Source organism: Ochotona princeps, chromosome 3 (genome assembly GCF_030435755.1).
Source record: "Ochotona princeps isolate mOchPri1 chromosome 3, mOchPri1.hap1, whole genome shotgun sequence".
Classification (NCBI taxonomy): Eukaryota; Metazoa; Chordata; class Mammalia; order Lagomorpha; family Ochotonidae; genus Ochotona; species Ochotona princeps.
Genome location: NC_080834.1, coordinates 52,647,708 through 52,663,381, shown reverse-complemented (window position 1 = coordinate 52,663,381; position 15,674 = coordinate 52,647,708). Strand labels below are relative to the sequence as shown.

The 15,674-nt window shown below is 35.9% G+C and overlaps 1 protein-coding gene across 7 annotated transcripts in view; it reads right to left on the bottom strand.

Moving 5' to 3' along the window:
- The window catches only part of ROBO2 (roundabout guidance receptor 2), a 596,967-nt gene that overhangs the window by 9,998 nt on the left and 571,295 nt on the right, over positions 1-15,674 (bottom strand). For 6 of the 7 annotated variants that reach the window (XM_058661761.1, XM_004588617.3, XM_058661767.1 and 3 more), the window contains 2 exons: positions 12,814-13,019; positions 1,308-1,481 (listed from right to left, as the gene is read on the bottom strand). In XM_058661761.1, the coding sequence (XP_058517744.1) occupies positions 1,308-1,481; positions 12,814-13,019 (380 nt within the window). The remainder of the gene's footprint in view (positions 1-1,307; positions 1,482-12,813; positions 13,020-15,674) is intronic. The other variant, XM_058661766.1, reaches the window with a different exon arrangement.

Here is a 15,674-nt window from a genome sequence, read left to right as displayed (position 1 = left end):
CCTGGTTGCTCTCTCCCATTCAGCTATATGCTAATGTGCCTGGGAGAACAGCCGAGAATGGCCAAGTGCTTGGTCTTTGTACCCAAGTCTTTGACAGGAGGTAAAAGCTATACCCAAGCAGATGTATCTCCTGCCACTGGCTCCTGGCTCTTGGCTTCGTCCTAGCTCAGCCTCAACCATTAAAACCATCTGGGGAGTCAACCAGAAATGGAATATTCTCTTTGCCTCTACCCCTCTCTTAGAAACTGCTTATCAGGGGCCCAGTGCCATGGCCTGGCAGCTAAAGTCCTCGCCTTGAATGCTCTGGGATCCCATATGGGCACCAGTTCTTACCCCGGAAGTTCCACTTCCCATCCAGCTCCCTGCCTGTGGCCTGGGAAAGCAGTTGAGGATGGCCCAAAGCCTTGGGACCCTGCACCCACGTGGGAGACCTGGAAGAGTTTCTTGACTCCTGGCTTCAGATCAGCGCAGCACCGGCCATTGCGGTCACTTGGGGAGTGAATCATCAGATGGAAGATCTTCCTCTCTGTCTCTCCTCCTCTCTGCATATCTGACTTTGTAATAAAAATTAAATAAATCTTTAAAAAAAGAATATTTTGGGGTCAGTATAGTGGCTGAACACACTAATGTCCCTCCTTGTAGTGCCAGTATCCCATATGGGTACCAATTCTAGTCTTCCCTTTGGATCCAGCTGTCTGCCTATGTCTTGGAAAAGCAGCAAAGGAAGGGCCAATGTCATGATATCCTGAACCTGTGTGGGAGACCCAGAAGAAGCTCCTGGTTACTGGGTTCAGATCGACTCAGCACCAGCCATTGTGGCCAATGAGATTAAGTCAGTTGATGGAAAATCTTTCTCTGTCTTTCTTTCTCTCTCTAAATTTGCCTTTCAAATAAAATAGATAAATCTTTAAAAATAGAGTAATAAAAGATAAAACAATTCAGTTGAAAGTATAAGAGATTAATTATGCTGCATAGAATTGATAGAGTCACTACAGACTGGGGACATTTTTCAACAACATTGCATTTCCTGAAACTAGTAGTGTTTAACCTAAGACTGGATGCTCTGTAGAGATTTGGCAAACTGTAGACTTTTGTAGGGACTGAATGTGTACATTCAAGATTCCTATGTTGTAATCCTAAACACCAATGTGAGGATGCTTTATTTATACAAGATCATACTGTCAGAATTCTGCCTTGTTATATAACGATGCAATGCCTAATCTACTACAACTATTTCAGTATAAATGCATGGCCAGAAACTGCACATTGCATCAGTGAGGAGACACAAGGAAAGGAAGCAAGCATACCATCTGTCATTCCCTCCCTTCGATGAGGCAATGCTGGTTGTTGGTCCATTCTTCCTCCCTTGTGTTTTTTAGTGGGCCTAGGCCTCTGACTTTGACTCACAGCTGCACTCGTATTACTGTCTGTAGAAAATGGGCTGGTGGGTCGAGGTCTTTGAGAGGAGGTAAAGGCCTTTCCTAAAATGGAAATAAAGGGAAGGGGTTACAGAGAATGTCATTATAATACACTGATTGTGTCTGAAGCTTCTGCTCTTACTACGACTAAACTGTAAGCCTCCCTAGAGGTAACAACTGAAGATATCAAATGGTTGCTTCAAATAATTGTCTATCTGTGTAAATATAGAGCCTCAACTGTATGCTATTTTGTTTAGTTTTCAATAAGCTAGATAACACCCATTTATCAAAAAAATGTCAAAACAATCAATGCAAAACAAAACTTCCAATAACAACCTTTACACTTAATTAGAGCTTTGCTTAACATTGACAATCCTAGTGATGTTTCTGTGGACTTATACATTGCTTATTAAAACTAAAGAAGCTATTTCTGAAGTGTATTGCTGTGTTAATTGTTTAATCAAGTTTTACCTTGAAATGTTGCGAATTTTCTCTGAGCATTGGATAAATAGCCGCTAGTAATCACAACTGAAATTTTACAAGGAAAGTCTGCTCAGACAATACATTAAAGTGACTTACATGATGAATTTTACCATTTTTTTAAAAAGATACTCAATTACATTATAGCAGGATGAAATAACCTGAATATTCAAAATGCAGTAGGTTTATTCTGATGAATATTGCATCTAAAATTTCTCCAAAATCTGAATATAAAACATAATATGACTTTTAGCTTTAGGTAGTTATCCAGGGAAACTTTATTCTGGGAAGAAGTTAGCTAATAAAGTTTAACAAAATTATGAGTTTAGTATTTATTATGGTAAGCGAGGCTTGGTTTATGTGTGTGCTTGTTTCATTTTATTTCCTTTCCTTTCATATAAATTATCATATGCAGTTACATTTTCCTATGTCAGTGCTATGTGATGATGTTTAATGCTTTATCAGCCATCAATATACATGTAAGAAATGCACTTATGTTTTTAAATTTATTATTTATTTTCACTTTCTTACTGCTCTGTTTACAGCTAAGCCACAAAAAGCAATATAAAGTTACAGACTTATGCCTCTTAAAGCAAGAAAATTCAAATAACATTATATTACAACATATTTTAGTTGGATGCTATATGAAAAATAAACCTTTGCAATGCTTGGAAAATCTTTTTTCCATCTGAAGACACCTAATGTAACATTAAAAAGAAATATTGATGCTATGATCCAAATGAAATTTCTAAGACTCATTTTTACAACCTGAGAGTTTAGTGAAGGGTCAAAATCATTTTTCTTTATTTACCACTTAAACACTGTTAAGATTTCAAAAATGCACTTAATATTTCATTAGCTTGTTTTATAAGGTAGCTTAGTTCATCTCAGAAACTTCCTGTGTGGACAGTTAAAGTACTCTCACAACTATAAGAGCAAGTACCATGCCAAAACTTTGTTTTAGCAAAATAAATAAATACAAATTACTGAGCAGCGCGTGAAAAATGGTATAGTCTTTAATATTATGGCTTATTACTCTCAGATGTCAAAATTAAATTATTTTAAAGAATAATAAACGTCTAAGATGTTATACAAATTGCAAATGCAGTAGGTGTATCTTTAATTAGCATCCTTTCAAATAAATAATAAACTATTATATTAGAATCTAAGTCAAACGATGAATAAGACCATCAGCCAGTGGAACCATTGGAGTGAAGACAGCCTTAGACCCATTCATTGCATGCTGAGAAAGCCTTCCAAGAAAATGCACTTGCAGAAAGAGATGGGGCAAAAGAAGGCAACAAAGGTAAAAGCTGAATAATTTTAATCACTGTGCACATTATTGATTGTGTGAGGATTTTGCAAAGTGTGAGTTATTGAAAACTGAATGGTAATCTTAGTTGCTGCTTTGTTGTAATACAAAAGGAAGCATATTCTAATTAATTAGCTGATTCTGAAGATAAAAGGAAAAGGGGAGGGTGAGTGGTGAATAGGAACCCATTCTTGGCTCTGCAAAATTAGCACCAGAGAAGAAATCCACTAACAGAGACTCCAGACAGCGGCCATGCATATTGAAGAAAACCCAGTGTTCAGATGCACCAAGGAGAAAGAACAAGAGAAAAACAAAGGTGCGTGCCCAATAGAGGAGATTCTGTCATGCAGAGTGTTGACTTGGGAAGCTACCAACCTGTTCTTGTAAGACTGGTTCCATCCAGCCTAAAACCAGCTTTATCTGCTGCTGCCACCAGTGCTTGTGCAAAACTGCCGCTGGCAAAGATGGAGCCATCTGAGGAGCTACCTACACTAGATCTATGACTAGAAAAGTTACGATCCTCATCGGATGCAGAGCCCCATCCATTTACCATTGAACCTAAAAACAAATGTAGTTGTCTAGTGAGTTTTTATGTATTGGATATCTCAACTGCTTGTACGCACTATACTTAGGAGCAAGCAGGCTGTCTCATCTCCCCGCTTCTTCGTCAAAGTATCCTCATCAACTCTTTAATTGATTGAAATGATCATCCTTATTTTAAACACATCTAGTGAAGAATAAAGCCCATATCCAAAGATAATCCAAGAGAATTATGATCATATATTTTAATTACATATAATACAAGAACACCTATTGAAATACATTATATGTGTTTAAACCTATCTAGGACTCATTTGAACATTTGAACAGCATGAATACATCCTGCTTTTACACTGGTTTCTGTAATAATCTCCATGAAAACCTATATATGCATACACTGTATATGCATGAATCTCTTTTAATAGGGCTAGAGTTATTTAAATATTATGAAATGAATTACTTATTAAGTAACAGTGAACATTTGCAAGCAAAATATGTAGGCAAAATAAACAAAATCAAATACACCTAGAAGAAATATTTGACAAAAGTTAATGATCATTATGCCTTTTCTTCTTTTTAAGAACTGTAATTTTTCTTTTTAAAATTAATACATAACTTTAAAATAACTTTTATGAGGACATTAGAAGCATCCATATGAATTTTTCTGCAAAAGGCAGCATCACACTGGGAGAAGGCATTGACAGCTTTATGTATAAAAGATTATTATTTGAAAAGGTATTGAGAAAAAGATTTTTATTCTTAATTTTGTAGCAAGTTATTGGCAAGATCATATTTTTGCTTAGAGGAGAACATACTAGAAACTTAGCAACTTCATAAAATTAATATTGCAGCATTTATTTAACTTGGAATGCCATTAATTCATGACAAAATGATCTACTGTGTATTGCTTATCCTAATTTTGTGAGAAGTGCAAAAAATGTTTACAAAAAGCTAATTTAAGATTTCTGAATAAAGCAAATACATAGTTATAATAAAGACATGTAAGTCAAACGTTCCAGGGTTCTCCCTCATTTTTCCCCATTTTTAATAGACTATAGTATAGTTAGAAGTGTCGCCATGAGGCAGTATTTGTAATTTTAGACAAGGTGTCAAGACACAACATCATGGACCTTATACTGTCAAGATACAGAAGACAGAAACTGAAGGGGTTAAAACAATCTTAGAAGCTAAATGGATGTTAAGTGTAACAGAGAAAGATAGAGTCTTGATTCTATTTGCCAAAAGTACAGAGATACATTTATTTTACTTTCCAAATAAATTCCCTTGGCACAGACCACTACAACAAGGCGAGATAATGCCAGCCAACTAAACCTCCTCTGAGAGAACTATTTCTAGGTTAATAATCGCACATCAAGGCCCAACAGCCCAAAATGAAAGAAGAAATGATGCAGTAACCCTCACAATACAGTGCCGCAGTATATAAGAGAAAATCAGAGCAATTAAGTGAGGGGTCATAAAGGAGCATGAAACCCTGGCCCTGAGGACAGTTTTGAAACATTGCATGTTCAGTTTCACTCTCCTCCATATGCTTTTTTCTTTGTAAATGACTACTCTTCCAACAAGCATCTCTTTATGCCTAATCTCCAATTTTATTCTCAAATTCCTATATGATTTCTTTCTCTATCTTTGTTTTGTTTTCTAAATTATCAGTCAGAATTACTTAATAATCACATTTGTTCCTCTGTTTAAAACCTTCCCTAGTTTGCCAAGCCACTGTCCAAACTCCCAGTTAGGTAGGTAGAGTGCTCGAGCATCTAATTTAGCGGTTGCGTGAACAGTTAGTCTAATCTCCTTGCTGCACCACCTTTACAACATCACCTCACACTCTTTGGAGACACTTGTATGGCTACCAACTCCCTTAGCAATTTCCAGTCACTAACATGTAAATGAAAAACATCATCTTTAGCACCGCAATTTTCCCTCACCTTCAACTTCATCTTGGGATAGTCAATCTTTTTTTCTTTATTTTCTAAACAGGGTACAGTAACTTATTTATTTATCTCTCTTTGTAAAAAACTCTGTTGCATTTATATAGTGACTCTTCTAGACAGTGCAATTTAGTGGTTTAGGAGCTGAACTATCATTCATTTTTATATTTCTTATACAAAGACATTGCATAGTAGATGTCTAAGCAATAATGTTCATATTGAATTAGGTGTCTGAAATATTTTCCTTATTCACTGTAAATTTTATTTGTGATTCATTTTGATGTATAACTTCCTAGCAAGGACCTTATTTTAGTTACAGGAAGGCTGTTCTCATAAAAATCCCCAGAAAATTATTAAAGAAAGACTACAATGTCAGTTAATTATTGGTTATTTGGACAAAGAGAAAATCAATGATGTAAGCATCCAAAACGAGGGTAAAAACAATCACAATACAGTAGCATGAATTGTATTATATATTGAAATGTAGCTTATATAATAAATACAGATGATGTAGACCTCAATTATGCTTTAATAATTCACATCATTGCATTTAGTTATGTCTTATCCATAACAACGAATGTATAGTGGGTGGCAACAGAATATTTGGGGTATTTGTGATTTTTTTTCCCTAAAGAAATGACATCTTGTAGGTTCTCCTAAGAAATAATTAGTCTAACTTTCCCGAAAATATGCTGTTTATCTCCTATGATATGGTATCCTTCATCTGAGGATTTCCACACACAGTTGCCATATTGTAAACAGACTAGGTTCCTGCCTGTGTGTCTTTGATCTTTCAGACAACACTTAACCATTGTTGCCAGGACCACAGATACTCCTTCCACTCTCCAAGTCCTCCCTGATGCTTTGTTTTCCTCTTCTGGGAAGAGAGCAAAGATATAAGACAGGTGATGTCAGTGTCGAAGAGATATGTATCAGGGATTCTTGGCCACACCAAGCAGCAGGAAATCTGGGACCCCCAAGTAAGGAGAAGAAAGTGTCTCCTTACAGGGGAACTGTCTTTATCATCCAGACAGAAGGCAAGGAACACAGACAGGGAGATACGCCTGTTCTATCTATTCCACTTTCTCTTTCTGCTCCTACGTCTTGTATCTTCTAAGTCACTCCCTTTCATTTGGCTATGGGATAAAGTACAGGTACATTATTGGGGAATATATGAAAAGAATAAGGACACATTTCATAAACAGAGAAACAACATATAACCATACACTAAAATGCTTTCCTTTAAGCTGGTGTAACTTATTTCAAATTTACTGAGTCACTATTCAGTGCCTAACACATTCCTTTTTTTTTTTAATCATGAAGAATAATTCGAAGATTTTGGTAGGCCAATAAGTAATAGACAATAATTTTTAAAAAGGAAAAGAAAAAGTTAAGCCACAAGTCAGTTGTGCTCATTGGCTGCCTTTCATAAATATAAACACAACACAAAAGTTAAAAAGGAATTGCAGGCAAAAGCAGCTCAGCTAGAGGTTTTAGAAATTATACGTAAGGCACATCATCAGACAAGTTATAGCTCTGAGCATAATCAATACGTATTTAAACATTAAATGAAAAATGAATTTATGTCATATAGTCAAGTTTATTTATGTTTTGATGCTTAGTATTTCCAAAATTCTCAGGTTTAAAATTGTCATAAGGACAAAAACAATCTAAATTTATTCAAGCTGTTAAAGAATTGCACACAAGACATTAAGTTGTTGTGGAAATGTTACTGAGCAGTAAAATAGTATGATGAAGTGGCATCTTGCTGTGTCTCTATTACATCTTCAGCACTAAAATTAATGTATGATCAGTCATCAATTCATTTACATGTCATTTATGCTAAATCCTTCCTTGCTGATAAATGCTTATCCGTAGATCCATTAAGCCTGTGCTTTACAATACGACCCTGCTAATTGCTGCATTACCATTTTTATGAGCTACAAAAACTAGCTGTCCCCCATTTTTTTTTCAGCCAATATTTAATCTAGAAAATCTTCTTATTCAGTGCTATTTATCCAACCACCTGTTAAGTAGAATCTGCAAGTAAAAATGCCTTTGGACAAATCAATCTAAATATTGACCTCTGTGTAGGTGTAGAAAAACTTTACTAATCTGTAAGATTAGAACTCTTTCAGTCAAAAGTATTGACTCTGCAGCCCTTCTACCCATAGTTCTCAGAGAAAAAGGCAAACAGACATAGCAAAGCATAAAAGGAGTCTTTCTGATACTTGATGCCTCTCAACTTACTTCACTCAGATGAAACACAAATATGATATTCCCCTTTTTATGTAGACCAATTTGAACTGCTTACTTTTAACTTCTTCTTAAAGACACAATTGAGATAGGTCCAGAAATGATTAAATCATCTTAGCATTATCCTTGAAATTTCCCGTATTAATGAGATGCTTGCACAGAAGCAAAGTTTCATGTCTTTTTTTTTTTTTTTTTTTGTCTTTTTGGTGTGGAAGGCTCAGTCTAAGGGCTGTGTGTCAAGGCAGTGGTATGACTGCCAAATTTTACTGTTGTGGTGTGGGAGTCCAGTAAGACCTCTGAACACATAAAGTAGAAAATATTGCAGCCATGATTTCCTTTCCGCTGTGGTGTTCATGTGGGGTCTGGTGCTCAAGGGAACTTGGATTCGTTTCACTTGGCAGCAATTATTCTCAGCCTCAGCTCTGTGATCACTGAGGCAGTGAGGATTCTGACCAAGTGGCTCATGCATGCATCTCCTGCCCTCTCTCCTCTTGCCTTCTGTCTTCTTTTTCCTGGTGGTGTCATTAAATTCAGCAAACACTTACCCTTGACTCCCACCATGGAAGGTACAGCAAGAATTATTGACTATTTTCTCCTCCCTGTTACCCTAAGACTGTGTGCTTGGCATCTAGAAAGAAATATGACAAGCACGATGGAAAGACTGAAATAATTTTCTAGGTTGGATTTCTGGCCCCAAACTGAATGTGATATGCTGTGACAAAAACATTTTGGTAGTCTATTAGAATCAAATAGGTGTCCATTGTTAGGGTAGCTTAAAATAAAGTTGCTTGAAAAAATGAGAGTTAATTCTAAAAGTGATAACAGAGTAGAATTTTGTTAACCTAGATCACCATAACTGAACGTGGAACTAAATATGAAGTAATTGATAAAAGTCACAGCTAAAAAATTAATACTTATATCTTCATTAAGTTCAAAGTGGATAATGACTATTGTTTTCAGAAATGAATTATACACTGTGTTCACATAAATATATATTTCTCATTTGTATTGATACATACAGATTCATATTTTGAATAACAGACCAGATTACTTTATCATCTAAAGCACTAGTTCCAGAGATTGTTAAGACAGGTGGGCACTTCTGGGCAGAAATCATGATAATTCATTGTCAGAATACAATTAATTGTCTCTCCTTCTCTCTTTAGCTCTGCTTTTCAAATAAAAATAAAATAAATCTTTAGAAAATGAGGGGGGGGGAGTAGGCTAAGCTTCTGTCTGTGGTGCCAGCGTCCCTGTGGGCGCTAATTCACATATCAGGTGCTCCACTTCTGATTCCTGCTTACGGCCTGGGAAGGCAGCAGAGGATGGCCCGTGTCTTGGGCTGCAGCACCCTAGGGGGCTGGGTAGACCTGGAAGAAGCTCCTGCCTCCTGGCTGCAGATTTCCTCAGCTCTTCCTTGCAGTCATTTGGGGGGGAAACCAGTGGAGGGAAAATCTCTCTCTGTATCTCCTTCTCTCTGTAACTTTAGTTTTCAAACACAAATAAAATAAATCGATCAAAACAGAATATGATTAATTAATTAATTTTATAGTGTTTCTGCTTTTTTCTGATAAGTATCAAGTAGACTTTTAAACTTCTTTGTGACAAAATTCCTTTATCTACAATATGAGAGTGGTCACAGGAGTAGCATTTTGAGAATTAAATCAATTTAATATGTTGGAAGAAGGGTAAGAAAGCTTTTGTATAAAGTGCCAGAAGTGAATATTTTAGATTTTGCCATCTCTATCATTCTTTGTTTTTGTTTTCCAAGAAACATTTAAAGATTAAAAATATATATCTATTCTTAGCAAACTAGGCTACACTGCCTCGAAGGGAGATACACAGTAAGAACGGACTATTTGTCTTCTAGCTATTTCTATTTTGCCATTATAATTATTATTACTATTATTACTAAATTTCTTGCCATGTAATTGAATGCAGTGGGCATTCAATAAATCTTTGCAATGGGATTAAATGCATAATGTAGTAGATTTGTAAGTACATATTTTTGCTCATTGAGTTTATAAGATACTGAACTACTGGTACTTTCCTATCTTGTCTTTTTCATTCATGGGCCATTGTTTCACAATTTAGTAAGTCCCTCACAAATTGTTTAAGTGTCACAGAAGCATGTGTAATGAATGTGTTTATATATTTATTAGAATGTGCTCTATAAAGTGTTGATTGTTGTCCTCTAATCTGGCAGCTGTGCAGTACAGCACAGACAAGCAGAGTCCTGTATTCTCTAGAGACAGGCTTATAAGGTCTTCCCCATGTCATTTATCATCTGCCATTCTGGTTGGCTTTGGAGCTTAAGGAAATGGACTATATCTGTCATTTCCATGTAGTAAAGTGTCCATGAGTTTAACAAAAATGTAAATACATACCAGGAAATTCCGAATGGAAATAATGACAATTTACTTATACTGCAAACAAATTTAAAAATCAAAGTAACCTTGTGGTCAGATCAGAATCCTCTCCATGGGAAAAGATCACATTAAAACAAAAGCCAACTGGAATAGTGTCTGCCTAAATGTCAACTGCATTCAGTAATGTGGATCAGCCCTTGCATGTTCAAAGCAGAGATACACACATCAAAACAACAGTCATTATCATGTTCATTCTGTGTCATTCAGTCCATGAAAACATCCACCTTTAGGGCTCTCCCCTCATGCAGGTGCATGAGCCAATACATGCACAGAAGCATACACAGACAGGCACAGCATTTACTACTCTTCTCTCTGTTACATGCACTTCGCTCACTCTCTACAAAGTCACCCATTTCCTACATACACTCACACAACCCAACTACGCTTCGTTACGCAGACACCTACATACACCTACTCCCCACATATACATACAACCTTACCTATAATGACACACAACCCCTATTCAAAACTTCTATAGTATACACAGGGTCATATCTTACACTCACACTCCCTCTATACAAACACACACACATACATATACTGTCTACATACACAATAATCTCCATACTTAAACATCACCAAATGCTAAAAATCTACCTTCACTCACACACATATGCACAAGCACACATACCTGACACACACAATACCCCTATGTAGCCTGGTATTTGCTACGTACACCTCCCCATATGCACCTACCCTAGAAAGCAAATTAAGTCTTTGATCAAATCTTCTCACTAAGTTATTGATGCATGGAAAGAAAAAAAAAAGATATTTTTATTTGATTACTTTTACACAGTTTACAGTTCTCTAAGGAGATGTATTATTCATTGGATAAAAGTCACTGTATAATATATATCTAAACACTGAGCGTTTTATATGGTAGTAATTAAGCAGTATATTCAAATAAGAAATAGACTTTGCTTTCTTAGCAATAAAAGAGCTTCATTTGGGATGAACATTACAATAGCTATGGGAGAAATGTAGATTAGACAGCCTAACATGTTACTAACGTGTGAGCATGCAAGCATGCAAAATAGGCAATCTCCTAATTTATGCACAAATCTGTTGCCATTGATAACATAATAGTTATTGGAGGCATTACATAGGCTATAGCTGATATTTTTTTCTTTTTAGTGTTAGTGCAGTTCTTTACCACATTTCTAATGGAAAAAGAGTTCAGTACCATTAGTGAAATATGCAAAGGGATGCATAATTTTACCCTGAAGGAAATTATGCTAGAAACTGAGGCAAAAGGCACTTAACAGAGTAGTGCACTAATAAGTCAGCTTTCTGCTTTTAACGATTTAACTTTTGCTCTGTCATCTTCAGATAGATCTGCGTTTCAAATCATAACAGCGCTATCTCCAGTCTTAAAGTCTTAATTAGTATGGCAAGTACACCAGTCTCCAGGGAAAGGTGAAACTGAAAAGTGACTCTCTGCACCACACCTTGGGTAATTCAGGAAGGAATGCAGCGGGAAATGTTAGGTGCTCATGCTTCTTCATTCTCATCATAAAGCAGATAATCAGTTTACATAACTCTTACATGCAGTGTAAGACACATCAAAGCATATATACATATGGTGGTCTTCAGAGAAGATACAGTGAAATAACAAGGTCTGACTTCCGGTTTTGGTAGCTCTGTCTTTTTGTCACATAAGAGGCAACTTTGTTCTATGTCAAATAATAGATACTTGGTTGAACAGAAAGATCCAATTTTAACCATCCATTGTTGTTGCAGACATTTGGGGTTTAAACTTCCTAATAAAATTTTATGAATTTGAATCTCTAAACATAGGACACGCATCCATCATGCCTCATGAAAGTACCAACTGAAGTTGAGTGCATGGTGAAGAAGGCAAGAAGAAACAGATTTACCAACAGTAAAAATAACTGCATTTTTAAGGAGAAAATCAGTTATTGTATTCAGCAAAAGAATCTGTTTTATCTCACGTTCTCCCAATTCTAAAAATATGAGCTTATATAACCTCACAGAAGCTTACTCTAAAGATTGACTTGTTCTCATCAGTGAATGACTTTACAGAGGAAAACATCAAGAAGCACTTTAAGATTGCATTGACTTTATATGTTGCTCTTGATATACAAAATATATCGTTTCTAAAAGTCAAGGTTTTTTAATGTAACATACTTAGTTCCCTCGTAGAGTCAACTTTTCATGAAAGCCCTAGATATAATTGAGTTTTCTTTCATGTCTCTAAAGCTTTTTAAAATTCATGAATTTTCTTATCATTTTTTGGAGCAAAGCAAAAGTATTTCCAAATCCTTTTTGAATTTTGTGCTTAATATTAACATATTTAAAATGTTTCAGAAATAGAGTGCAAAAAAACTTTACATAAGAAAGTATTGGATATCCGATGCATTTTAATGTTGCAAATAGGTCAGTTATTCCTATTAAATCTCCTGCATTACCTGTCACAGAGCTGTCTAGATTGTCCATACTGGATCCCGGTGTCTGGTCTAGTGCTCTCAGGGGCCTGGGGATTTCTAAAGCTTCCTCTTCATCATCAGCATCATCATCTGGAACATCTGTTTCCAAGTCAGACATCAAGGCTCCAGACACATAACCTAATGGTGGAACAGGGGGCTGCGGAGGTTGATTATTGCTTTGAATGTGCCTAGGATTCAAGAAAAAAAAAAGCCATTAACCTTCAGCAGGACCAATCAGAATCAAATGACATGCTTTGGTAACTAATACTGTCTTCGTTCTCTCCATTGACTAATTCTAGAATTTGCCATGCTTACACTTCTGCAGACAATGGGCTACGGACACCTGCCTCAACAAATAACAGCCCCACAATGAAAATGGATAAATCCTCCTAGTGGTGATATATAGGAGAACAAAACTATAGACTCAGCATTTGGGCATAAATAAGCACTCTAAAGGGACATATGAAAGAGAGAGATTTATCAGAAATAACTATTCAAAAATAACAATTTCCTCCCAAAATAGTATTTTTTTTCTTCCATGTTATCAACCAAAGTTCTACTCGGCCAGAATAACCTGTGAAATCTACAAGTCGTCATTAAACAAAAGATGTCACCTGGAGACCTAAAGCCTCAAGCCCTCAACCTTTAGCACCTTCCTGGTCCACCAGGCTTTCTTGCTGCATAATCGGCTGCTGTTGAGACAACTGGTTGCTTCCACCAGCACTCTATTCAGGGTGGACACAGCAACTCAGTGTTCCAGTTACTGATTTGCACATCGGTCTTACCCAAGTCTTCTTAAATTTGTCAAAGTCATAGCCATTTATTCCATCTTGGCAATGAATGAACAAGTCTAAATAACTAATACCAACTTTATGTAGTTTACCCAGCATGTGATATCAAACTCTCAGATTTTTTCTGAGGCAGGGTTTAAGCTTAATAAATAAAACATGCCTGCATTGAAATGAGTGAGGTTGAAACTGAAATAGCATGCTTCAAAAATGGGGCTAACAAGATGTCATTCATATCAAAAGTACATAAGAAATTCTTCTAAAACATAGAATGCTCAGCAAGTGCAATTTAATTCTTATTGTCAATAAAGAGTGAATATTTTATAAGCTTTAACATGTTATGTTTTTTCTTTGCCTGAATACAAACTGGTTGATCCTTAGTATTCAAGGAATCTATACATAAACATTTCATGAATTTTCTGGCTTCTAAAGAAAAATGAAATTATGCTTCTTTGTCATTTGCAGTGATCTTGGAAAATATTTCATTGTTCTAGAATTGTTTCACTATTTCCCTTCCAACTGCATTTTTAAAGTTGTCAGTAATTCCAAATTTCTCACTATTCTAGATGTTCCAATGTTAAAAAAAAATGACAAAATTTAGTTTGTCAAGCTACCTCAATATCATCAGACACAAATCCTTAGCAAAATATTTCAAGAATTTGAGGCTTCATATTATTATGACTTGCGTTAATCACAGCCCATTGATCAAAAAGAATAAACCATAAGTTTGCTAGCTACAGTTATAGAAAATTTGAGTGTTGAAGAACACATCTAGCCATTAGTGCTGACTCAAATTCTGCTAGGGAATTGTAGACAAAGTGAGACAACTGATGAGCAAGAGGATCTCAGTTGATAATCATATATAGGATTCACTGTCTTCTAATGGTAGGATCAATGATACTGGGAAGAGAGAACAGGTTAACATCCCAGTATTACTGCACTGCGAACACCCTTAATGTCATGACAACTATGCTCCATGAGTTATTCACAACTAGGAGGAAAGCTAAAACACAGGAAGAGGGTTATGCTATTTATGAGTAGCTTCTGTTTACATGCACTGTGCTATGCACATTGTATATCAATTTGAATAAAATTTTAGGAGGTAGAACTTACAAATCATTTTTTTTAAGTTTTTTTTAAATTTGTTGACATGCAAACTTGATGGAAAGGTACTTGCAAACTAGAGGAACAAGATTTTGTGTGAGCCCTGTGAGACGCAAAACTCCCACTTATGCAGTCAGAGTTGACATTCTGGAAGACTGTTGGAACAGCCAGGAACCTAGGGCATCTATGAATGTTCCCAGTAGGTAAAGGATTAAATTGAAGAGCTTGCTTTTTCTTTTTTCTTTTCTTTCTTTCTTTCTTTTTTTTTTTTTTTTTAGCAAATATCCATCATAGAGTAATTAAACCTTTCCACATGTAGAAAGACAAAACTCTATAACTCATGGGAACACCCAAGCCTTTCTGAAAAGTAACAGCTAAAATGAATATTTTACTAAGTATTATACACGTAAAAACTCTTACATAAACTATGATATGTAGGAAAGAGCTTAATCTTGACCCAAGAAATGCTAAGCCTTTGCCATGCACTACTGGGAAGCCATCTCTAAGCCTTTGGAATGTATTGTAAGTGTGTTGTTGGACATATTTTCATGCCTGTGTTTGATTATCTGAAGGGCTGGGTATACTCAAGAAACTCAAACAAGATTTTGTTTTTAATGCAGGAGCTTTGAGTCACATGGCGTTACTTCTGAAGTGGCTGAAGATTGAAGTCAACTTTCTGGGTAGTTAACAAGTGACTGAACCCAGATAAAATCTCTGGATCTTTGAGAGTATGTAAAATTCTCTGGCATATACCATGCCAATTACCGAGAAAGCAAAGTGCCCTGGACTCCCACTGAGTGTAGAAAACTGTAAACTGTCTTTGGATGTTTCCTAGACTTTTGTTCATGCATGATTTCTCTTAGTTCCTTTAACTATTTCCTTTGACTGTAACTATTCCTTATAACGTTCATAGAACCTTTTTCCAGTGAATTATTGAAAATTGGATACAAT